This window comes from Microtus pennsylvanicus, chromosome 3 (genome assembly GCF_037038515.1).
Source record: "Microtus pennsylvanicus isolate mMicPen1 chromosome 3, mMicPen1.hap1, whole genome shotgun sequence".
Taxonomy (NCBI): Eukaryota; Metazoa; Chordata; class Mammalia; order Rodentia; family Cricetidae; genus Microtus; species Microtus pennsylvanicus.
In genome coordinates this window covers 18,379,979-18,406,235 of record NC_134581.1, presented here as the reverse complement: position 1 = coordinate 18,406,235, position 26,257 = coordinate 18,379,979, and the positions used below count along the sequence as shown (strand labels likewise).

Genomic DNA, 26,257 nt, shown 5'->3' with positions numbered 1-26,257 from the left:
TAACTTCAGACATATGTGCTCTATAGGAGAAGGAAGACTGAACAAGGAAAGTGAATTATATAACCTCAGATTCCTTATTATTTCTAGAATTATAGAAAACTAGAGTCACCTGCTGTTAAGCCACTTGAAGTATAATAAGAACTAGCAGAAGGATTCTGGTAGGATTGATGAAGACATGAAAGTTCACGAGCAGGAAGAAGAGTTTCATCTAAATTCACAACAGAGGGAAAATTCTAAAGATTTAAACTATTCATGAATATACGTACAAAAATTTGAACCAACTGACTTTTCTAATTAGTCACAACCTGTTTTCTTTACTTCCCTAAGAACACCCTGTGAGATGCTTAGACAGCTGAGTGACTATTTGAATGGAGATATTGTTCCAAAGAATTAAATATTAATAAAGCCATTATAGCGGCATTTAAATTATGTATGGTCACTGCTCACTGATCATACTAAAATAAGTGAGTGGGGATGGAGAGATGGCTCAGTAGTTAAAAGTACTCATTGGCTGCTCTTCCAGAGGACCCAGGTTCAATTCACAGCACCCACAGTTTCACAACCAAGCTCTAACTGTAGTTCCAGGGGATCCAAGGCCCCCTTCTGGCCTCAGTGAGTACTGCATGCAAGAGGTGCAGGAACATACATACAGGCATGATGCTCATACACATAAAAATCATACAACTTTTAAGTAGATGAAGAACCTACAGCAGTTCATAAAACCAGCAAAACAAGTCAACTGTTTACAAAGTGCCCCGTAAAGGGGAGGATTGCAAAGCATGCCTGTTAAATCAACCAGCCATGGAGCAAGGGTTTTATGCTTCAATTTATATCAGACAATCACAGACAAAATAACTGGAATTTGTTGGTCTCATCCAGGTCAAAGCAAACATTTTCAAAGATTGAAGAAGCCAGGGCTGGATTACTTCAGTACCAACTTGAACTATGCACTTCAGCTTGCTGTGACTACATCTAGGATAAACCCACTTGGAGCTTTAGAGTAGGCATTTGAAACATCTTACCGATTTTAAGTTGATTATTTTTCAGAAATACATTCTTTGATTTCAAGTCTCGATGGAGTATCCTCCTACAAAGGGAAAAAAAGATGACAAAACAGAAAAACCAAACCCAGTTTGAAATCAAGAGTTTGGTTGTATATGGGGAGTAAACATAGATCCACAGATCCAGCTTTCACTGTTTAAAGGCTGCAAAGCCACACTTCTCATTCTCCAAGGGAAGAAGACTTTGTAAATGGGAGCTTTAGAGGGGAAGGAGCCCAGAGTCTTGCCTTTTTACAAGTGTTTCAAGGGGTCAGATTGTGCTGAGGGGTTTGTTTGGTTGGTTTTGCTTCATGGTTGTTGTGGTAAGGTTGAGGTAAGGTCTCATAGCTCAGGTTGACCAAGAACACTCCATGTAGGCCAGGCTGTCTACTTTTTTTGTAGCACAATATACGTAGCACCTCATCCAGTAACAATACCCTCAGCTGATGGGCAGGTTAGCACAGAACTTTATATTATTACCAGATGTTTACATTCTGTAAAAGCAACAATACAGGCAATGCTACTGGTAAATACTTATTGAGTCTTGCTATAAGCCAGCAGTGTGAAATATGTACATTAAGACTTCTATTTCTGAAATTGAGAGAATCACACAAGAAGTCTTTTCTATAAAGGCCCCAAATGCTGAACAAAGCTTACAAACGGGCATCATGAGCTGAGCCCACGATGCGGCAAAGTACCTGGGGTTCTATATGAAAGAAACTGAAAACAGAGTGGACAGTTGGTATGGACTGCTAGGCTGCCGCTGGGAATGCCGTGGTCTCAGAAAGCTGTGGGCGGGCTGTAATGGTCACAGCAGAAGATGGAAAGTCTGGACAAAGCGTCAGAGAGTGCTAGTGCACACCCAGAGAGGCAGAAGCCCACACGTGCTGCAGACAGACAGTGACCAGATGACCAAAGAAGGATGCCTGTGTGCGCACAGAAGGGAAGTTGGTAATCTGAGTGAAGGACAGTGCTCACCCCAACAAGGGGTTTAGGTATGCAATAGCTGTGTGGCCACAGAGGCCCTGACCCAAGAGAATAAAATCTAATGTGATCGTTATCATCCTCTTCACTCCTCTGGCAGAAACAAATGCAGGCTAGGAGCCAGCAGAGAATAAGCAATGGTACCAGATGCCTGGGCTGCTCAGACAAGCAAATGAGATACAGACTCTCAGTGCATTTCAAGTGTTCAAAACCACAAAGGAGACAGAAGAAAACTTGAAGCAGAAACATCAAAAGGATGGGGCTGATTGCCAAGCAGAACTTCAAAGGGAACATGTGACCCCTGAAATTAGGAGCTGGGGATTAAGTCATATGTCTTGGTTTAACCCCATTGAACACATAACAACATGTTCAGTGGGGATAAATCTTAGATCCACATCAAACCTCTCATTGATTAGCTGTATTCACAATGGTTAAGGCATGGAGGTAAATAAGATGTTCTTCAGTAAGTAAACAGCCAAGCCACTGACACTGTGGACAACGAGGTGTCATTCAGGGCTAACATGAAACAAGCTATCAAGCCAGGAAAGGACCTGGCAGAAACTAAACCCATACAGTAGAATGAAATAAGCCAGTCTGAGAAGCCTGTATATCATATGGTATCAATGAAGTCTGAGAAGCCTATATATCATATGGTACCAACAAAGTCTGAGAAGTCTGTATATCATATGGTACCAACAAAAGGGACATTCAGGAAAAGGCAAAATAACCAAGATGATAAATACAAGAGCGGCTGCCAGAGGCAAGGGGGAAGAAAACTGAGTAAGCAGAGCCTAACGGATTTGGCCGCCAAACCCTGCTTCAGTTTGATGCATTCATGCCAGCAAACATTCTTCCCAATCCCTATACAACACCAAGAATGAGCCCGGGGTAATCTATGGACTTTGGTGGTGGTTTGAATAATAATGAACCCTCCAGGCTCACATACTTGAATGCTCAGTCACTAGGGAATGGAAGCCTTTGTTAGAAGGATTAGGAGGCGTGGCCTTGTTGAAGGAAATGTGTGGCTGGGGGGTGCTCTGAGGTTTCAAAAGCCCATGCCAGGTCCAGTCCACTTCCTCCCCTGACCATGGGTTAGGATGTAGCTATCAGTTACTTCTTCAGCTCCATGCCTTCCTGTCATCATGCTCTCTACCGTGATAATAGACTAAGTCTCTAAACTGTTAGTAAGGCCCCAATTAAATGTCTTCTTTTAAAAGAGGGAAAGTATAAGAGAAAGTTAGAGTAGCATGGTTGGTTTAAATTGTTAACCTGACAAAACTCTAGGATCACCGGGGAAGGGAGTCTCAAGGGGGAACTGTGTAGAGGAGGTTGACCTGTGGACATGCACGCCTGTGCATGTTTTCCTAACTGGGTTAAATGGGGTAGAAGACCCAGCCAGACTTGGTGGCACCATTTCAAAGGCTATGCCCTGGGATGAATAAAAAGGATAGAGTGGTCTGAGGGTAACATTAATGGATTCTTTGTGTTTGCCTGGGGGCTTCACCCCAGCTCCTCCAGGGAGGGTCAAGAAAGCCCACCAAACAGTAACCCCTCCCGAGGAAAGGTCAAGACCACTCCCACAGACTATTTAAACTGCCCCCCACAAGAGAATGAACTCGTGGTCTCTGGGTTTTGCATGGTCTCCCCTTCTCTCTCGTTCCTCTCCATGCTTTCCCAGTCTCACTCGGGAGCACTGCATTAAACATGGGCATCTTTTATTTGGTCTTATTTGGTCTGATTGGAATTATTTGTGTAGGCAGAGAGGCTTGTCGTAAGAAAAACTGAACACTTTGTTCTCTCTTTCTGATTATGATGTAGCTGACAAGCTTCCTTAAGCTCTGCTGCTCTGATGTCCCTACAATGATGGGCCTGGAACTCTGAGATGAAGCAAACCCTCTCTCCCCTAAGTTGCTTTTGTTACACATTAGAAGTCTCTTAATAACTCGCCTACCTTCTTCAGTCACTCAGAATTACCAGGAATACTAGGTAACAAGACTGGCCAAGACCAAAATAAATGAGAAATAACAGCCAAAAGCTCCAAGAGGAATCCATAAATGATTGACCTATTGACATCACTAGATTAGTGCACATGAGGCCCTTCCCTGGGGTTACATGGTGTAGTGTGCAAATGCTATAGTGTGCAAATGGACCGTAGTGTACAGTAGAGCTGTCTGCAAGCTGTGCAGTAAGCACCAATGATAGTCTTTGTGAGTCAACGTCCACCTTGGAGTGGGCATTAGGGTAATACAGCTGTCTTTCAGTCATCCATGAGCTTCTTAGTAACCTCAATAAACCCATTCATTCACTAAGTGTTCCTGGTACCCTAACTGGGGTAGACATTTGTTCACGTCTCTCAGGAAAAGTCATGCAATATAAACTTGTAGATGATATTTCTCTGTTCTTAGAAAAGATAAAAAAAAAAGGTGTGTGTGTGTGTGTAAGAGAGTGAGAGATCAACTTCATACTTTCTGGACCCTAGTTATTGTTATAGCATGGGGAAGTTTATGGAAATGTTTCAGGCAGCCTGACAACTACAAGAGAACAAGTCTGACCGGATAACAGAGGCAGAAAGAACAGGAACCCCAGAGGACATTGCTGAGGTCACCTCAGTTAACCAACTCCTGAACTGTCCTCATGGAAAGCAAAATGATGAATCCTTCCTATTGATTGAGATATTTCTGTTACTTGCAATTAAAGGACTCCTCTGTTGAGTCTCTTCACACTGGCCCTATTGATTCTGGATCCAAGGAGACAGCATCTTCTCTTTTGGAGCTGTAAGCATGCAAGGAGTCAGAATATCTAAGGGTTGGGCTTTGTGGTAGTGAGCTAGGGAACATGCCAGAAGACTGGCTGACAGGACATTAGGATAAGTAAAGCACACATACGGGAGTTATCTGTGACAACTGGACAGGTAGAAGATGAGTTACAAATAGTAATTTATTACTGTCCCTCACATACAAAGACATGAAAATATGTGAATTAGCATTATGCACAGAATATGCTAGAACACAGCTTTTAAGATCCAATGGACTGTCTCTGCGATGGAGTAAGAAGGCTTCTGTAACAGGCCAGCTGTCAAGCTATTGGGGAACTGTAAAACTGTGACTTACGACTTTGTAGTTTGAGTGAGAAAAATGTATCCTGCAATAAAAAGTCTCACTATGTCCTGGGCCAACAACAAGCTCTTTAAAATAGGCTTTTAAAAATCCAGGGAATAAAAAAGGGTAACAAACAGTCTAGACTGCTTAAATTTTTCTCCAGAAATCCCAAAGTATCTCTAATGGTTCACCAATCACTACCCCACCTCTTATCTACGGAAGTGAAACCTTTCTCTCCTTTCTGGTCCATGGCACCCAGGTGCTGTGTAAAGATTCAGGAGCTGCTTGTTTGTGGTCAGCATCATGTTAGGATTCCATCTCTACCTCCCCCTCGGGCTATTCTCCACAGCCTCCAGGTCTTTCCTGGGGTGAAGAGCAGCTTTACAGAGGCAGAGTGCCATGAGGCAGACTTGTGGATAAAGCACAGACAACCTAGCCTTCTTTCCGTAGACCCTATGTAAATAGTGTCTGACACCTTAGCTCCTTCCCCTGATGGTGTATCTTTCACCTGGCAGGGACTCACAGTGGCCTGCAAACTCTGCTTCCCAGAGGCCAATGACTCCTTCCTAATTCTCAGTCTGGGAAGATCCTGCTCTTTTCTCTGCCATGGGACCCCTTCCTGAGCTCCAAGGTACCTGCTTGACTTTCCTCATCTGTGATTTGATGATGAGCTTCCATGCTGAAGCCGGAGACAGACGTTAGGTCCTTCTAAAATATCCTGCCTATGGCCAACACACCAGACGTCTAGACTTGAAGTGGAAAAGTGCTGACAAGAACTGACCACACAGCATTCTCAAGAAGGGGAAAAAGAAATAAGTTAGAGTTCAAAGGAACACAGACAAAAGACACTTAAGGAAATGCTCAACATCTTTAGTCATCAGAGAAATGCAAATCAAAAGAACTCTGAGATTCCATCTTACACCTGTAAAAATAGCCAAGATCAAAACACTGATGACAACTTATGCTGGAGAAGTTGTAAGGTAAAGGGAACACTCCTGCATTGCTGGTGGGAGCGCAAGCTGGTACAGCCCCTTTGGATATCAGTGTAGCAATTTCTCAGAAAATTAGAAAACAACCTTTCTCAAGACCCAACAATATACTTTTGAGTATGTAGCCAAAGGATGCTCAACTGTGCCACAAGGACATGTTCTCAACTATGTTCATAGCAGCATTGTTTGTTATAGCCAGACCCTAGAAACAACCTAAATGCCCCTTGACTGAAGAATGGATAAGGAAAATGTGGTACATATACACAATGGAGTACTACACAACAGAAAAAATAATGATATCTTGAAATTTGCAGGCAGATGGATGAAGCTAGAAAATATCATTTTGAGTGAGGTAACCCAGGCTCAGAAAGACAATTATCATATGTACTCACTCATAAGTGGTTTTTAAATATTAAAGCAAAGAAAACCAGTCTACAAATCACAATCCTAGAGAACCTAGACAACATTGGGACTTTAAGAGAGACATACATGGATCTAATCTACATGGGAAGTAGAAAAGGACAAGATCTCCTGAGTAAATTGGGAGCATGGGGACCTTGGGAGAGGGTTGAAGGGGAGGGGAGGCTCAGGGATGGGAGGAAAGAAAAATGTAGAGCTCAATAGAAATAAATAAAAAAAGAAGTTGACTAACTACTTCTCAGAAGAAGGAGGAGGAGGAGGAAGAGGAAAAGAAGAAGAAGAAGAAGAAGAAGAAGAAGAAGAAGAAGAAGAAGAAGAAGAAGAAGAAATAACAGAGACTCCACAGCTTACCTCAGCATTCCCATCCCCCCAGACTTGGGTGGGACCCCTCCTTCCTCAGCCAAATATGCTGACATGCATTCTGAAGCAGGTGCCTTCCTCAGGAAATGAGTTCTCCATGCCACTTTTTAGAGACTCAGTTAGATACCTTATCACAACACTTTTGCAAGCTGGCTGAAAAATGTGTGTGTGGCGAGGTGATGCCAAAGCCACCTCAGGGAAAGTACATTAGCCTGTCCCCCACACTGGGGAAGCGCACTAACATAAGCATCAGCAACATTTCCAGATCACCAAGGCTGTGCACACCACAAGGGGCTGCCAACCTTCCCTCAAGAAACAAGGGCTAATAAGCTCTACACCCCGTCAGGAAGGTTTTGCAGCAGTCTCAAGACAGCTGAGCGAACTGTTAATATCCCTAGGCTTTAACAGTCTCATTTTTGAACCTGCCATATGCTACAGACTCCAAGTATTCCAAATTTAAAAAACAAACCAAATTAAAACATAGTACAGGAATGTTTCAAAGGAAGGAGCCCATTTTTCCTTTCTTCTGTTCCCTCCCTCTTCTTAATCCCCCTACCATTATCTTTGTCTTCTCTAGAATACTGTATTTTGTCAAGGTTCTCCCCAGAGATGAAACCAAATACATGACTTAGGACTGAGAACTGGCTTGTGCACGTGTGTCTCAGAAGGCCTATCACCTGCATACGCAGGCTAGTGGCCCAGGAGAACCGGGGCGTCAGTCTCCATCTGAAGACCAGAGTCCCTGGGGAGCGAGCACTTAAATACCTGTCTGAGGTCAGAAGCGGGGAAGGGGGCCCTTCCCTCTTCCTTCACGCACAATGGGGAGGAAACCTTCTTTACTAATTCAAGGGCCAGTCTCACACAGACAGATTCTCAGAGACCACCCAGAAGCAGCATTTTAAATTGGGCATCCCATTGTTCACTCCAGTGGACATAAAATTAACCAATATTTGCACTGAGTTATTTTGCAAGACATTGGAAACAAAGGCCTAAAGCCTAACCTCTCACATGTGTGCACTGTTTCCAATGTGATCCTCCAGATTAACACGTAAGCAATCTGTGTACTTTTCAAAGCACACTAATAGATGCTACAGAACATGTGTGAAGCTGGAATAATTTCCATAGACCTATTTTAGTTGGAAAGTAGTAAGTTCAAATCTGAGAAAAATATTGTGTATGTATGTGCTGTGTTCTTGTTCCTAAATATCCAAGTGTTTTCTGTCTTGTAAGGAGTACTACTTTGGGGAGGTAAGGGCATCTCCACCTCTTTGCCACTGGGCTTGGCCATGTGACTTGCTGTGGTCACTGGACATGAGCAGGCAGTCACTGTGTCTGAGGAGTGATGAATGCTGTCCTGACTCCCCCATGCCTTCCTCAGCCAAAGCAGCTTTTACTGGACTATGAATACTCTTGGCTTCTAACATTACATTTTTAGTTGTTTATTTTAGAAAAATCCTTTTGGATTTTACCCATTTTTAAAACAGACAATTAAGTTTATTTTCTAAACTGAAGACAGGTACAATGTCACATGTCTGTAATTCCAGCACTTAGGAATGGAGGTTTGAGGCTAGCCTGGGCTATACATGGAAACCTAATCTCTGACAAACAAAAACTATTCTAAGGGCTAAGAATGTAGCTCAGTAGTAGAGTACTTGTCTATCAGGGCCCTATGTTCAGTGTAGTGATGGGAGCGGTGGCTGTGGCCCGGCTCTCGGCTAGCTTTACCTGAAATAATTACACGGAAACTGTATTCTTTTAAACACTGCCTGGCCCATTAGCTTCAACCTCTTATTGGCTAACTCTCACATCTTGCTTTAACCCATATTTAGTAATCTGTGTAGCACCATGAGGTGGTGGCTTACTGGGAAAGATCTTAACCTGCGTCCGTCTCAGAGAGGAGAGGCATGGCAACTGACCCCATGGGGGCTGCCTTCTACCCAGCATCCTGTTCTGTTTACTCCACCTACCTAATTTTCTGCCCTATCAAAGAGTCAAGACAGTTTCTTTATTAACCAATGAAAGTAACACATAGACAGATGACCCTCCTCCATCAGTTCAGCTCAGTAGAATAGCCAAAAACCAAAAAAAAAAAAAAAATCAAAGCCCTCTGGAGACTGAATTTAGATGGAGTTATTTGTCTTTCAAATTCAAATCAAAAGTTCCAAACTATAAAATAATTCAAGAGGGAATTGATAAATAATGTTATAAAATAAGAGCTATATGTAGTCAAGAATTTGTGAACAATTTCTTGGAAAAAATGCACAAAGAGGAATCCAAAACCTAAACCAAGCAGGAAAGAGTCCTGCCTCTATGTTGTTCTGACTGCCCTGCCCAGCAGCTCAGCTGTGCACTGGTGCCACTGTGCCCCTCTGACCACCCACCCCAGCAGCTCAGCCATGCCCTGGTGCTTCTGTGTCCATTCAACAATGGCCCCAGCAGCTCAGGTGTGCACTGGATGCTCTTCTCTTTTCTCCCTACACATTGGTTTCTGCTTCCTGAGCTCACCTCCTGTCAGAGTGACTTTCCTATTGCTGTGATAAGATACCATGACCAAGACAACTTATAAAAGAAAGCATTTAATGGGGAATCACGGTTCCATGGGGTTAGAGTCCATGACCATCATAATGGGGGAGCATGGAAGCAGACAGGTGAGGATGGTGCTGGATCAGTAGTTGAGAACTCACATCTTAAAACACAGTTATGAGGCAGAGAGAGTTAACTGGGAATAGTGTGGGCTTTTGAAACCTCAGAGCTCACTCCCACAAACTTCTCCAACAAAGACACACCCAACAATCCTTCTCAAACAATTCCACCAATTGGGAACCAAGCATTCAAATATATAAGGCTGTGAGGGTCATTCTCATTCAAACCAATGCACTTTCTAAGCAAACTATACCCTAGTATTGGTTTTAGGACTTTAATAGTATAGGAATCAAAACAAATACAAGCCCTGGTGCTTCCCCAAGACTCTCTTGAAACTCCCTTCTCTCACCCCTCCACTCTCCATATTTTACCTGCAATGGTCGCAATCTCAGCACAATTGTGTCCAACCTGTTTTCGCTCTCACCTTCCTAGACCCCAGACCTCAATTTCATCTTTGATAACCACCTCCAGTTCTGGGGACCCTCCAGAATGAAAGATGAGTAGGTCCAACCACTCTAACCCTTATTTTTGCCCTTTCTGTCATAGGTTAAAATACCTACTTCAAGTTCAGTCACTGCAGCTCACCAAGCTCATTATAATCCTCCCCAAATCTCTACTGCCTCCCCTTTGCCTCAGGTCTCATAGCCAGCACCTCATGTTACAATAACCTCACATATGGAAAATATAAGATGTTTATTATTCATAGTTTAGCTCTCTATCTCCTTTTCTGTGTATCTGTCTCTCTGTCTGTCTCTGTCTCTCACTCTCTGTGTCCCACACCCCACCTCTCTTCCACAAGTTATCATCTGATCTCACTGAAGCAAGCTCTGGCCACACAGCATCACTAAGCCTCTTAATCATATCCACTGTCCAAGCTACATAAGGCCCCTCTTGGCCCCAACTTCTCTCTGCCCATATCTCCATCCAAACCCTCACCTCAAGAGCCTTCCCAACAGAACCACTTGTCATTCACTCGACCTGGATTGTTTTCCAACCTCTGTGTGTCTCTTCTCACTGTTCCTTAAACCCGGGAAGCCCCTGGGCCATCTTTCACCACACTCAAAGCCTACCCTTGGGCAAATCAAACACCATTTCTCTCAAGAAGCCTTCTAGAGCATACCAAATGAAATACCTCTTCTGATCTCCTATAGAGTATACATCTACTTTTCTTGACAGTCTTATCATTTGCTGTAATGTACCCTGAAGTGCATAAATCCTGAGCTTAATATATTTGTATATATCACCCAAGTAGTCCTCAACCCTAATCTCCATACAGAACAATTTCAATATCCCACATCCTTTCTTTGAGTCACTTACAGTACATTCCCAAGGGCACTCTCTATTGTGACTCATCATCAGTTGAATGCATCTTAGTTTGAACTTAGATTTGAACAATCACACAATAGTGTGCACCCACCTACATCCATCTTCTTTCATCCTACATTGTATATTGGAGAGTCATTCAGATCATACATTATTGCTGATGTGTTATTTTTATTATAGGCTAATATTTCACTATATAATGATACAGTTTATTTAATCATTCCATTGTAGACAAAGATTTAAGAGTCTTAAATGCATTAGTCATTACAAAAAAAAGGCATCCTCAGTCATTTTTATCTATATGATCAGGCCTCATCTCTCCTCTTTTGATATTTATGTCAGTCCATATCATTTATACAAAAGAATGCATTTCGTTATGACATTTCCACACCTGCATCTTGTAGACTTTGATCATTCTTATCCCTTTCAGCCCCTTCCCCTCCCACTGATCTCCTCAATAGGCTCCTCCTACTTTCATGTCCTTTTATAAAAATTTAGATTCTACATGTGGGAGAAAACACCTGGCATGTCTCTAAGTCTGATGTCGCCTGATTTGATTATCTCTGACTCCATCCAGTTTCCTGCAAATGACACATGGTTCTTCATTATGCCTGAGTAAGCCCCACCGTGTATATAGATACTAAGTTTTCTTTACCCATCCACCCCAGTGATGGGTATCTTTGATGATTGCACAACTTGATCATGTGTAGGCATCAGAGAGAGCATGAGTACAGGTCTGTCTACTGTATATTCACTATGATTCTTTTGGTCTATATTCAACTCATCATTGACCCCCCAAGGACTAGAACCCCTATTTGTATGCTTAGTCTAGCAAACACCATCACACATTTCCCCAACGCATTTCTACCAGTGGACACCCCACAAATAATGTGACAAATGTCGAGTTGCTCTGCATCCTTGCCAACATACGTGATTGTTACATTTTAAAAACCCTGTCTGCTAGCTGTGCCCTTACGCCTATATTTAATTATTACCACAGACGATAATGTTACAGAAGCTTCTTGTGCTCATTAGTTTCCAGTGTGCACGCCCTGCGAAACAAGCAGTGACAGTCCCTTCCTTGTTACTGTCTTACAGAGAAAGAAACAAGGCTCAGAGACGTCAAGCAGCTTGTCATGGTCTGTCATTCAATGAAGACAGTGACTCTGTATAGCCACCTGCCTTGCAGCTATGACATCCTAAGTTTTTATCACTCACAGTTAACTGTTCTCTGAGCTTAGGACTTCCTTTAGTTTAGTGCTATTACATGAATAAAGTAAATTAAAACATAAAATTAGCATTGCATATACATAGGAAGCTTATAATGATTGGATACAATATAATGATTTAGTGAGACCATCATTTTTCATCTGAATCACAAAAAATAAAATTTCAGATCCATAGATTCAGTAACATCCATATATGTAGCCCTGTTGAATGACTCTATAAATAGTGACAGATGGAAAATGGCAATCCTCTCTTTGGAGGTTCTTTTTAAGTTCATTTATTCTTCACTATCACTAAATAATCTTAAGCACATCAAAAACATTGGGGGAATGTGCTCGGAGCATATTTTATACTGACATGGGAATAGCCTTATGTAATTCTGTATAATAAAACTAAAATAACAAAATAGAAAAACAAGAATAAAAAATAAATCAAGTCAACCAGATTCCAATTGTCTATTTGCATACAGAACAGCCCCACAGTGGGCATCGTTGATGGTATTGTTTTATAATCACATCCTTTATGTAATAAGCCAACAATATGCTAGCAAGCAGTGGGGCAGGAAATACAGGAAGGAGAGAGACGGGGAGGAGGGAGAGAGATGGGGAGGAGGGAGAGAGACGGGGAGGAGGGAAGATGCTAGCAATGTGAGTGTCCATGCTCAGCAGCTGCCAGTCAGCAGCTTCAGACCGCTTACTAAACATTATGTGATATTTCATCGTCATCTCAGGACAGAGACGGCTGGAGTCAAGCTGAATTAGTCACATCTGTGCTACCAAGTGTGTGTTTCAGCAGATACAAGGCCAGTTGCAGAGGAATCTGATTACTTTTTGCACTATCAGACCACAGATAGCACACGTAAGCAATGACATCCCTGGACCACCAAGCCTTGCTGTGCCCTACGATTATCGCTATCACTCAAGATGGCTGTTCTGGGTGTTCTGCTCACTCCCGCAGCGAGCATGCCATGACCACCCACTTTGCAAGAGTCTATTCTTACAAATTCATCGGTACTATTTGATGAGTCTAAAAAGATTTAAAACCTTCACATCTGAAAAGATCATACAATGTTTTAAAATGTATTGTTGAGGCAAATTCCATAAATAAGACTGGCAGATAACTGAAACTTGAAGGATACACTTTGACTGTTGCTTGACATTTTATAGCAAAACTGACTTTTAGTTTGACTATTTATCTGCCATGACCTGCTAATGATGCCTGAGTATCATCTCTAGTTCACAAAAGATGGTTAGAGAAGGCACCCACCATACTCAATACAGTTGCTGCTACATTGAGGATCAACTTGGTTTCTAGAGGAGAAGAAGAAGAAGGAGAAGGAGAAGGAGGGGGAGGGGGAGGGGGAGGGGGAGGGGGGAGGGGGAGAAAGAGGAAGAAGAAGAAGAAGAAGAAGAAGAAGAAGAAGAAGAAGAAGAAGAAGAAGAAGAAGAAAGAGAAAGAGAGAGAGAGAGAAGCAGGAGATACGGCTCAGTACGCAAAGTGCTGACTGTACAAACACGAGGATCTGGATTCAAATCCCAAATACCTACATAAAAAAAAGCTGAATATAGAAACTCCTGTCTGTAAACTGAGCCCTCCTGACAGGATGGGAGGTAATAGAGGTAGAGGATACTCAGAGGCCAATAGGCCTGGAATATTTAGCAGAGAAGATGAGCTATCCAATCGCAGACAAGGGGAAAGGTAAGGACTTACCAAAGGCTGTCCTCCACACCCAAGCTGTGGCATGCACACATGTGCACACACCTGCACACACCTGCACTGACATACACACAACTGATATAAAAAATATTATGTGAGTAAATAATTAATCAACAGTTTCCTCAAGAAAAAAAAATGTCATATTATAAAATACTACAGATGTTTGACTGTAGTGATTCATCTTCTGAACCTGTTTGCTTTCAAATCAATGAAAAATATTCACCTTTCAAGTTCAGACACAAGCATTAAAAACTATACCTGTGCCCAGAAGAAAGTCAGCATACCTCTCGTGCATATAATCAACTCCAAGCAACAACTGGATAAACCATTCCACAATCTGATTTTCAGGAAAGATTTTCCCAGCTTCTTTATATTCCTGAATTTTATAGTCCAGATCTCGGCCCTGAAACAAAATAACATAATCTTTCATACTGTTATAGATAAAAATTTAATATCAAGTTCTGTGAACAATGTAAGGTAGGCAGGCCCAAGAAGAAGTCACCTAAGAGGACACTGAGATGGATGCCCCAGGAGGGGCCAGCCCTTCTGGGGAACTGGAAACTGAACACTCTGCACACCTCAGAAGCCATCTGACCCTGCCTTCCTATCAACCAGGAGATCCGTCCTCCTAAAAACGTCGTCACTCCCACAGAAATCCAAACAGAGCGCCTATTCCTATTGTCATCAGTCAACAAGCAAAATCTGCCATCCCTCCTCCAGTTCATGTCCATCTAACCGGGTTTTATCTTTGCCATCAAACAAGGAAAAAACAAACCATATAACAGAGAAATGGTATCAGGTGTAACATCCATATGACATCCCCTGAATCTGTGTTCATATACGACTAGGAATAACATTCCTAGTACCCTAATTTTGCATACAGAACCCTAACATGAGGGAAAGTTAAAAATGGAAGACAGTAAAATTCAAATCAGAGATATTAATTGAATTGCAGTGATGTTTGCAAGAAATGAAATTGGTATTGACATGGGGCACCAGTGCTGGTTGCCATGGGAGACACTTTAGAATTTTAACTTATTTTGTTGTATTGTTAATGTGTGTATAAATGGGGTGTATGTGTGGTACAGCTGGAGGTCAGAGGACAATTTCAAGAGAAGATTATTTTAGGCCATCAGATGTGTGGCCTAAGTGCTTCTCCTCACTGAGCCATCTTGCAGCTCCAGATTATTTTGACTCTGGCATGGACAAACAGACAGTGTCTTGGAGTGAGTGAGTTTCCTCTTCTCTATTAAACCCCAGCACACCCCTCAGGAATACAAGGGCTGGTGGTAAGTGCATGGCTCTCCACACAACAGTGAAACATTCGGTCATTCAAGTGGTGATGAAATAACAGTGATTAAAATTAAGACCAGAAACTGACAATCATGAATGCCTCAATCTGCCTGGCAGTGTCTGGTGTGACTCTGATGATAATATGTCTTAATATATTTTAATTGCCATGGAAAACAAAACATAAAGGGTTAGATTCTCTTAGAGAAACCATACACCTCAAAAGTTTTATATAAAAACATTGAAAGATTAAAGCTTGTTTGATATATGTCCTTGGAAGAAAAGGCAAGGAAAAATGTTCTTTGTGGGACGAGAGGCACAGATCCATGGAGCGTGCAAACGGTGAGAGGAAAATGAAGCCATACACAGACTATGGAAGTCCTCCTCAGCAGCAGAGCAAAAGTATTTCTAGCCAATGAGGCAACTGGGAGAGATTACTTGTAATCAAGTAATCAAACAACATGTGGTCAACTGACAAAATGCTTGTAATGCAGTGTTTAATTTCCTTTCAGTGCGATGTGTAAATATTTGCTTAGCATTTTCTCTTTCCAAATCAAGAAATAAGAAGTCAAAAGCATATCACACATTCACAAGCAGGCTTGATGAAATCGTCTTCCTTGCTGGATTTTCTAGGCCAAGGGGATCAAAGCTTCTTGGAATTAAAAACTGAAGTGAATTAATATTTAACTCTTGGCAATAAAAAGAGAGAGAGCCCAGTTCCCATGTCCTTCTCCAGCACTCACTTTCCAACCATGGCACGCCTCAGAGTTCTGGGTCAGCACACAAGTTGTGCAGTAATAATATTTTTGACAGTGGATCGTTGTGGCTTCCTAAAGAGTGGATGAGAAAGTCCTTCAGACAAAAGGCAACCCATGTCTACTACACGGTCTCTATTATATACAGTTTTATATTCCCATCCAGCGACTCAAACTCTGACCATAGTAAACATTTCTAATGTCAGAAAACAGTGTTTCACCTCCTGGGGAGGGAGGGAGCAAGGGAAAGATGAACAGATGGATGGACTAAAAACATATAAATGAGGGGCGAGAGTGAGAGTTCAGTTGGTAAACTGTTTGCTGTGAAATCCTGAAACCACGAGTTTGATTCCCAAAATGCACATGAAGAAGCAGGGGATGGTGATAAGTAATCACAGCTCCAGAGCTGGAGTGGTAGGGACACACAGACCTGCACACTGCAAACACAGGCATGCACACTACACACACACATACACACACAAGAAATATCATTGAAACTGCCTTCTAGTTTCTTATATCTTTCCAATATTTAGCACTTTAGGACAATCATAAGTATAGCCGTCATCATAAATTTAATTTTCAAGTGTATAATTATCTATCTCACTTATAATAATACTGAGATTTCAAAACTTCATCTGTGAATTAAAATAGCATTCCTTTTAGGAATTTATTCTCAAACTACAGGTTCCTATTGTTGATGCAGAATATTCCTTTACACTGTGGGAAGATGTGTTACTGTGCTTGGTTTAATAAAGAGATGACTGGCCAGTAGCTAGATATGAAAAGATTAGTTGGGACTTCTAGGGAGAGAGAGGTCTCAGGGAAAAAGAAAGCAGAGTCTCCACACAGATAGAGAAGAATCAGGATGTAAAGGTAACCAGACCATGTAAAAGATATAGGTTAATATAGGTTATAAGAACTAGTTAGGGACAAGCCTAAACTAAGACTGAGCTTCCATAATTAATAATAAGTCTCTACCTTGCTTTTTGTGGATTGGCAGCCCAAAGAAAAATCTGTCTAAATATTGTCATTATAAAACCATGTCAATTGGATATGAAACTCTGCATACTCATGGTGTCTGCACTGTCTTCTTTGAGAATGAGCAGAATTGTGTTTCCTGTGGTGATACTGACTGATACTCTGCTACCTCTCTCTTCAAACCCTCTATCACCAGTAAACGCAGAACCTCTCAAATACTAGGCAAACCCTTTACCACAAAGGTGCATCCCCAGGCCCCATCACACTTTAATCCCAGCACTCGAGAGGCAGAGGCAGAGGCAGGTGGATCTCTGTGAGTTTGAGACCAACCCGATCTGTAAAGCAAGTTCCAGGACAGCCAGGACTGTTACACAGAGAAACACTGTCCTGAAAAACAAACAAAAAAAGAAGGAAAAAGAAGAGAAAGGAAGACAGAAAGGAAGGAAGGAAGGAAGGAAGGAAGGAAGGAAGGAAGGAAGGAAGGAAGGAAGGAAGGAAGGAAGGAAGAAAGAAAGAAAGGTCTGAATGTTTTATGCTAACCTCTTTGTGGTTCAATATCTAGACCCAAGGTGTGATTTGTAAAATGAATGAGAACAACTCTCATGTGTTGGAGTCTGAGATGATCCATATAATTACACTGAGTTTCATGCAAAAGAAAAATACTTCACCAGTTAGAGATATGGGGGTGCAAATGGCTTCTAGCCAATGACTCCCCCTATTCCTCCTTGCATTCTCACTATACATGTGAGAGGAGAGCCTTCCTTATGAAAGGAAGCCTCTGGTTGTGAGAGAAGAGGAACCTGGATAGAACCTGAAGATGTGGGGCTAGAAGACAAAGTGTTAGAAAAGTAATGGCTAAAACGAGAGCTATGAGACTGTGGAGGAAGAACAGGAAGGAGAGGGCACATAGCTCCATTTCCTTCTTGTGTGGAGGGGAACAGAAGACACCAGGGTCCAGAGTTCTTCTGATTTGGTGGCTTTGGAACTCTCAGGCCGTACCTGGTTCTGCAGCTCAGACTGGCCTTGAATCTGTGAGCTTCCTGTTTTTGATCCTTCATCCTGGGATGATGGATGTTTTGCTTATGTATTTATTAAGTGCATATGTAATGTATATATGTGCTTGTGTATGTATGTACATGTGTGTGTGTGTATGTGTGTGTATACATATGTATGTGCAAGGCATTTGTCCTCTATCACTTCCACCTCATGTTTTGAGACAGTGTGTCACTGAGCCTGGAGCTCACTGATTGCACTGGCCAGCTCTGGGCATCCACCTGTCCACACCTCCCCTGTGCTAAGGTTATAGATACATGCCACCATATTCAGATTTTACATGAGTTCTGGGGATCTAAACTATGGTTCTCAATTCTTGTGCAGCAGGCCCTTTACTGATTGAGTCATCTTCTCAGCCCCTGGCTGCTTGTATTTTCACACACATAATCTGAGGTGCCCAGTGGGTTGAGCAGCAGATATAGACATATCAGAGATGAATGAATACATTACAGACTTGAAAGGTCCCAAATTAAATTTCACAAGAGGAAACATGGACATAGAGAGATAGACATAGAAATGGTGATAACCTTTTTTATGAGGCCAAGGTTTAGTTTTAGTTATCTGCCATTTCCTATATCAATAACTTTACCTCAATTAAGAAAAATATAACATCAGTCCTGAGCAAGCTAAGAGTGAATTTGCATCTGAAGATGAGAAATATCTCTGTTAACAAGAAACATGCACACATCATTTCTCAGGAGCCTGAGAAGAGGATCCATAGACCCCTGGACGCCCAGCAGCTGTGTAGTGCAGCTGGCAGCCATCACCATGGCAACATTCCTTCCCAGGAGAGCAGCTCAGTCCATGGAAACCAACCATCATTTAAAAATTAACGCAGATGATCCTGCATTGGATCCTGCACAACAAAAGCCGTTTTTAGAAAAATGCCCTTTCTAAGGACATAATTGGAACAAATGAGCAAATTTGAATATAGATTGTGAGTTAGATGGGCGGCTCTCAAACTTCAGTTTGTTTCAGACTCACCTGGTGAGCTTGTCAAAACACAGATGGTTGAACCCCACCCCCACAAAGTCTGATTCAGTATAGCTGGGCTTCCGGCCAGGACTCTGTATTTCCACCAAGTTACTAAGTGGGGTTGGTGCTGCAGATGTGAGATTCTGCTTAAGAATTACAGTGACTTACATGCTCACATTGGTTCAGTGCTAATTTCTTGAGTTCTTATGACTTTAACAGTTGCTATGAAAGAGAAGGTCCTTTACCTTAGATATTCTAATATGAAGCTTTAGCCTTTAAGCAACATAGGTATATCATTCAAGTCTGGTGGTCCACAACTACCTGAAATATATGCTCCATGGCATCTGATAACATCTTCTAGTGCCAGTGGGCACAGGCACACAAATGGGCATAGGGCTGCACACACACACACACAACACACATCCACACACAACACATACACAAACAACACATAAACACACAGAGACCATTAAAAGTAAAAATAAAATGTTACTCATTGCAATGATATTATTTAAAATTTCCTGTCTTATAATATTTTATACTTACCACAACATTAAAAACAAGTCTATAATAAACAAAAGAAAATACAGTAGCTATTTGGACAAGATTAGGGCTGGAACTTAGTCTTCATTAGCTTTCTGTTGCTGTGGGGGAACCCATAGAAGTGGGTCCACTCCACCTTGACTGAAGGTCAGAAATCTTAAGCCTACTCTTGCTCTTCCAAAGTTATTGGCAAGAATTCTGACTTAAGATGTAGCTACAAACAAGATATCCTGACCTAGGCTGTGTTTACTGGGTGTTTTGGATATTAAGATGGCCTGTAGAGGTAGAGCCACTCCACCTTGACCAAAGGTCAGAGAATTCAAGCCTATTCCTGCTCCTTCGTTTTTAAGAAAGGAGGTTTGACCCAGGAAGTGGCTGCCCACAGTATACTTGATCTAAGGTGTAGTAGCTACATGTCCTACCTAAAACATCAGAAGGCTTAACTCAGAAAATAGTGACTTGATGTCTCAAGTATTGAAGCAAGGAAGTGTTCTGTTTGTCCTTTGTATCACATTAAAACAGTCTTTTGCCTCCTTCCCCATTTTTGGATTTTGGTATATAAGCATGCGGAAAATAAATACGGGCATATTCAGGATTACGTATTCCCTGCTTGCCCTCCCAGTACTATCCTATGTCTCTGTGTTTCTTTTATATCTCTGTTCCTCTTGCCTAACATTTCTAGTCCACATTCCCCTCCCCTGGAACATACGAACCCGTCGAGGCTGGACCCCAACGTGTGGCTATGACAGCTATCGCAAAATCCCTGAGAAAATCAACTCAAAAGCAGGAAAGATTTATTTTAACTCCTGGTTTCGGAGGTTCCAGTCAGCAGTCAGTTGCCTCTATTGCTGTGGGGGCCAATGAGACAGATTGTTATAGTGGGACGCATGTGGCAGAGAGAAGCTACTCATGTCCTAGCAGCTGGGGGGAAAGAGTGAGAAGGAGGCTTGCATTCTGACACCATCTTGAAAGGAATGGTGCCAATGGCCTCACCTTCTCCTAAGGTCCTACTTTCTAGAGTTTCTGTCACTTTCCAATAAAGATGCTGGCAGCTAAGCCTCTATTTTACATGGGTTTCTGGGAGATGTGCAAGCAGTTCAAGATGCAAACTACATGTTTATTCTCAAGTAGTTCAGGAAAGAGCTAGGTAGAGTGTGTATACATGGACAAAAGAAATAATGATGCAAACGTGGGAAGCAAACAAGAAAACTGGGAAGTCTGAGGAAAGGAGATGTGGGAGAAGCAAATAGTCTCACAACCTGTCTGAAAGCTCAAAATTACAGTCAATTTTAGAAAAAAAATCAAAATTAGCATGGGAAAAGAAAGTTAGACCATGTCATCTATCACCCATGGCAGCCACTAGCTGCACAGGCCAATTCATTTTAAGTTAATTAAAATTAAACATAAATTTTGCTTACACCAAATTCCTTAATTTCAAAGACAAAAAGCCAACGTGACTAGAGGTGACCGTGGCAGAAGGCACAAGCACAGGCCACTTCAGTTTCCCAGAGCCTTCTACGGAACACTGCTGACTTCAGTCAAAGGTGTTTTAAGAGGAGGAGAAGTGTCTTTAGAAAAACTTCGTGTGCCCCTAGGTGTGGTGACCAACACCTACAATCTCATTTCTTGGGAGATGGAAGCAGGGGGATCAGAAGTTCAAGGCCAGCTATGACGACAGAGTGAATTTAGGAACAGCCTGAATTACAGAGACAATATAACATCTTACAAACAAATGAATACGCCAAAATCAGCAGTGGGGAAAGATCATCATCTTATGTAGTAATAGCCAATTGTTTTTTCTGAAAGTTTAGCAACTAAAGGAGCTAAAGAAGAAAAAGTCTTAAATAATAACAGGTAGATTACAAGAGAGCTACATTAGAAACACATTTTCCAGAGCGGCTATTCAATAGTTCACTGCTACCACCCTATACTCCTCTTCATCTTACTGATTTTTTTTAACAACCCATTAGGTAAAGAAGTTACATATCTAAGTAACTGGTGTTCATCACTACCACCCCTGTGTGTGTGTGTGTGTGTGTGTCTGTCTGTCTGTCTATATTTCTGCCTCTCCCTCCCTCTGTCCTCAAAGCAGAGAAGGAGCAAACCAGGAGAGTGATTTAAAGTGAAAGGCCAAGGTTTAGATTACTCCAGGTTCATTGAGAGGAATGTGACTACTGGTATCTTAGTGGTTGCACCAGCAAATGGGGAAGCAGCATGGTGGTTTGGGTACAGTCTCTACTCTTCCTTCTGCCACTCAAACACAGGGCACCCTCAGCTTCCATCTGCTTGTCCAAATTCTCAGAGCCAAGCCTGCTTGTCTTCTGTTCCAAAAAGACACTTCTTTCTTCCCAACATAATTTCTCTAGGGCCACCCAAGTGATGAGCTGACTAATTCCATTTTCCACGGTTTCAAATCCTCCTAAGAAGTATTTGGCTAGCCTAGCTCAAAGAGCACCTGAGCATAATTTTAAGCATGGCATCTTCTTTTATGCTCTGCCTGACACAACCCCAGTCACCCACCCTACGCCTAACCTCTGAGTTGTAAACACAAAGATCCACAATTCATATTGTCCGTCTTCTCCTCTCTCATCTTTCTAAACTTCGCGTTCGTTTCAGACTCAGTAAAGCACAAAGATGTACTTAAGAGAACAGAGAGCAGCGGAGAAAACTGCAAATGCTGTGCCACAGTTCACAAGTCAACAAATAGGAAAGACTTCTCTAGGAGAAATGAGATGTACGTCAGATCTTCACATATCAAACAACAGAACTGGAAATCAAACTGTGAGCTATGCCTCCACTGTACCCAAGCCTTGGTTAAGAGTCTAGATGTCCAGCTAAGCATTCATGATACTATCATAGGAGGTTTGGGCAACTTGCCCCCCATATATGTAAAAGCACTCCCCAATCACGACACAGAGAATTATTATTAATATTGAATGCTTCACCTTAGCTTAGGCTTATTTCTAGCTAGAATTTTTTTTAACTTAAATTAACCCATTTCTATGAACCTGTGTCCTGCCCCAAGGCTCGATTACCTCATTTTGAACTGTTTATTCTGCATCCCTGCTTCCTCCGTGTTTGTCTGTCTCGACCCTAGCTGGCTGGCCACTGGCTGGCTGGCTCCCTTCTCTTTCTGCCCACCAGTACCACCTATCCCTCCTCTGTCTAACTATTGGCCATTCAGCTTTTTATGAGACCAATTAGACCTGTCAGGTGCCGTAGGCAGGCAAGGTGAAACAGCTACGCATCTTTACATAGCTAAACAAATGTGTCATAAACAAAATCAACACACCTTTATATAGTTAAACAATTATTCTATTCCACAACATTTGTCAGTTACTTAGAGTAGATTATTCTTAGCCACAAGACATGAGACACTAGGCCTTTAGAATTCAACTTGCTGTTTGATAATAAAACTTCTAAGATATCTCTTTATATAAATTTTTTTACCATGCAACAGATTTTTACAAGTATTTCTAAGAGAGGAGAGTCTCACCTCACAGTATTCTGTGATAATGCAGAAATTATCCTGCTCCACGAAGCTTGCATGGAACTTGACAATGGCTGGATGATTTAGCTTGGAAAGGAGCTGGGCTTCCACACTGGCCTGAACAGTTTCATTTGGGTTTAATTCTCCAACAGAGATTTCCTTGAGTACCTTTCTGCAGTCAAAAAAAGAAAAAAAAGAAAGGAAGGAAGAAAGAAAGAAAGAAAGAAAGAAAGAAAGAAAGAACAGAGAAAAGTGAAGAAAGACATTAAGAGTTGAGAAGTACATTTAACACATCTGAGCAAATAGTACAGAGCCCCGTCACTGTGGCCAGGTGATCAGCTGCTCAAATGTCTAGTTCTGTCTGCTAGGATGCTGATGCCCTAGGCCTGCTTCCTATCCTGGTCAGTCCCATGGTGTCCCGAAGTCTCTGACTTCCACACCTATACCCTTTACAAGTGAATGTCAGTCAAAATGTGTGATATTTATTTATTCTAACCTAACTGTCCTTGGTGCACCATGTTTTATTGCTAGCAGGATTTAAGAAGACAAAGTTTTAACTGAAAACACTGATAGAGATAGTAAGAATTTCTATCCTGGGAGAGGATGTACGGTAAAGGGAACACTCCTGCATTGCTAGTGGGAGTGCAAGCTGGTACAGCCCCTTTGGATATCAGTGTCGAAATTTCTCAGAAAATTAGTAAACAACCTTCCTCAAGACCCAGCAATACAGTTTTGAGTATGTAGCCAAAGGATGCTCAATCGTGCCAAGTATGTGTGCTCAACGATGTTCATAGCAGCTTTGTTTGTCACAGCCAGAACCTGGAAACACCCTAAATGCCCCTTGACTGAAGAATGGATTAGGAAATGTGGTACATTTACACAATGGAGTACTACACAGCAGAAAAACTTAATGATATCTTGAATTTTGCAGGAAAATGGATGGAGCTAGAAAATATCATTTTGAGTGAGGTAACCCAGACCCAGAAAGACAATTATCATATGTACTCACTCATAAGTGGTTTTTAAACATAAAGGAAAGAAAACCAGCCTACAAATCACAATCCCAGAGAACCTAGACAGCAATGAGGACTCTAAAAGAGACATACATGGATCTAATCTACATGGGAAGTAGAAAAGGAAAAGGTCTCCTGAGTAAAAATTGGGAGCATGGGGACCTTGGGAGAAGGTTGAAGGGGAAGGGAGAGGCAGGGAGAGGAGCAGAGAAAAATGTAGAGCTCAATAAAAATTAAAAAAAAAAGAATTTCTATCCTGGATAAATGGAAGATTTCATTAAATCTCCAAATCATTAATTTAAAAATTTGTGATAGCGCCATGAAGAGTGGACCAAAACACTACCTTTCCCTATCCAAGAAAAGAAAATAGTCTGATGAGCCAAGCAATTATACACTGTACACTAGCTCGCCCGGGGGCAGTGCTTTAGCATGCCAATTACACTGTGCAGACAGACGCTGCTGATTGCCAGGGAGCCTGGCTGCTCATTAAGGCTGTTCTGTAGAACTCCTGCTAGAAAACACTTTGCAAAAACTGTTAAGAGTTACTTCTTGGGCATATTAGTAGAAATGCTTAATTAAAGACTGTAACTGACTCATAGACTATCCGGCAGACCCCAGTCATGTCGAGCAGGTGTTCACTCTGTCCTTGCCATATGGAGTGCCCGAAGCTGGTAGTCTGGCATGCCCATGAACTTCTGTCTTCCCTCTGATTGGGAGATGCTTATCCAAATCCCTGGGTCTCATTCCAGGTCCGTTTCTGCCACTGTACTCACTATTATGAATTTACATATAATATAAACTGATGGAAAATGAATATCCTTGCTAGGAAAAAATAAATCAAAGGCTTACCAAAAAGGTCTGACGGTGACAAATGGAAAAAAAATCATACTTTCTTGTCATTGACAGGCCAGTTCTTTGTTTGTTTGTTTTGTTTTGTTTTGTTTGTTTTTCAGTACAGTGTTTCTCTGTGTAACAGTCTTGGCTGTCCTGGAACTCACTCTGTAGACCAGGCTGGCTTTGAACTCACCGAGATCCTCCTGCCTCTACCTCCTGAGTGCTGGGATTTAAGGCCTGTTCTACCACAGCCCGGCTTTCTTTTCTTTTCTTTTCCTTTCTTTCTTTCTTTCTTTCTTTCTTTCTTTTTCTTTCTTTACTTTTTTTGATACAGGGTTTTTTTTGGAGCCTCTCCTTGAACTAGCTCTTGTAGACAAGGCTAGCCTCAAACTCACAGAGATCTGTCTCTGACTCCCAAGTGCTGGGATTAAAGGTGCGTGCCACCACACCCAGCCTTAAGTCAGTTCCTAATGGAGCAAACTTGTAAAACTATTGTCTGAACTCAGATTTCTAAGTTCTCAGTCTAGCCAGTAAAAGATAAACCTGGAAGACTAGATATACATGGGTGTGCTCTATGAAAAAAGATGAAAGAGAAACTAACCAAAGAATTTTAGATTTTGGCAATACATAATAAATTTTTCTTCCAATGGATGTCGTTCCAATTTACTAATTGTCTTTTCTACCCAGGCAAATACCAGCTTTGATTACACCGAATAAGAGGGCTCTTCCCAGTCTCTGAGGAGTGCTCCAAGCTTTTCATTCACTTGGACAAGCCTTTCCTTCCAGCTGTATTACTGTAAAAGAACAGCAATTGTCTTGGGCAATGCTAGACCTTAATACTCAGCCAGACCTGGGGTCAGAAGGTTTGCGATTGCAGTCAGTACCCTAGTGTGTACAGCTGAGTGACACTCTGTGGGTTATGTTTTCAGTGGCATTATAAATGAAGGGGGCAGGAGATGCTTCAGCATCAGCTGCACAAGCATGAGGACCTGAGTTTGGACCCCCAAATATCGGGTATAATCTGAGTGTGGCAGACAAAGGGATCCATGGGCTTGCTAGTCAGTCTAGCCAATCAGTGAATTCCATATCTCAGAAAGGAAGGTAGGGGAGTGACTGAACAAGGCATGTCTTGTTCAACCTATAGCCTCCTTACACACCTGCACTGATGGACGCACACACAAGAAATAAAATTCTAAGTAAGAAACTTTGTCCTGCAAGTTGAGAATGTAAATATGAAAACTTGAAAAATGACCTCTGGTGTTAGAGGATTAACATTTGACTTTTCTGCTGGACCAATAAAAAAAAGTCATATTTTTCTTCTCCAAAAGAAAGAAAACGCTTCAATGCTGAGATGAACATCACTGAGAATACAATTTTCTTAAATGCAAGCATGTTAGCATGCTCAGTTTAAAGGCTTTCCATAGCCTATTAATTTTAAACTCATCCCATTTCCAAAGAAAACCAAGAAAGAACTGTCAGTTCCCACAAAGAACACATGGACTGTGGCAGGGGTGGGCCCTCTCCAA

At 41.8% G+C, this 26,257-nt stretch overlaps 1 protein-coding gene across 1 annotated transcript in view; it reads right to left on the bottom strand.

Annotated features, from left to right (window-relative positions):
* Positions 1-26,257, bottom strand: part of Nek11 (NIMA related kinase 11) — a 219,299-nt gene that overhangs the window by 143,030 nt on the left and 50,012 nt on the right. The window contains 3 exon segments of the mRNA XM_075967715.1: positions 1,023-1,087; positions 14,085-14,203; positions 22,891-23,056. Coding sequence (XP_075823830.1) covers positions 1,023-1,087; positions 14,085-14,203; positions 22,891-23,056 — 350 coding nt within the window.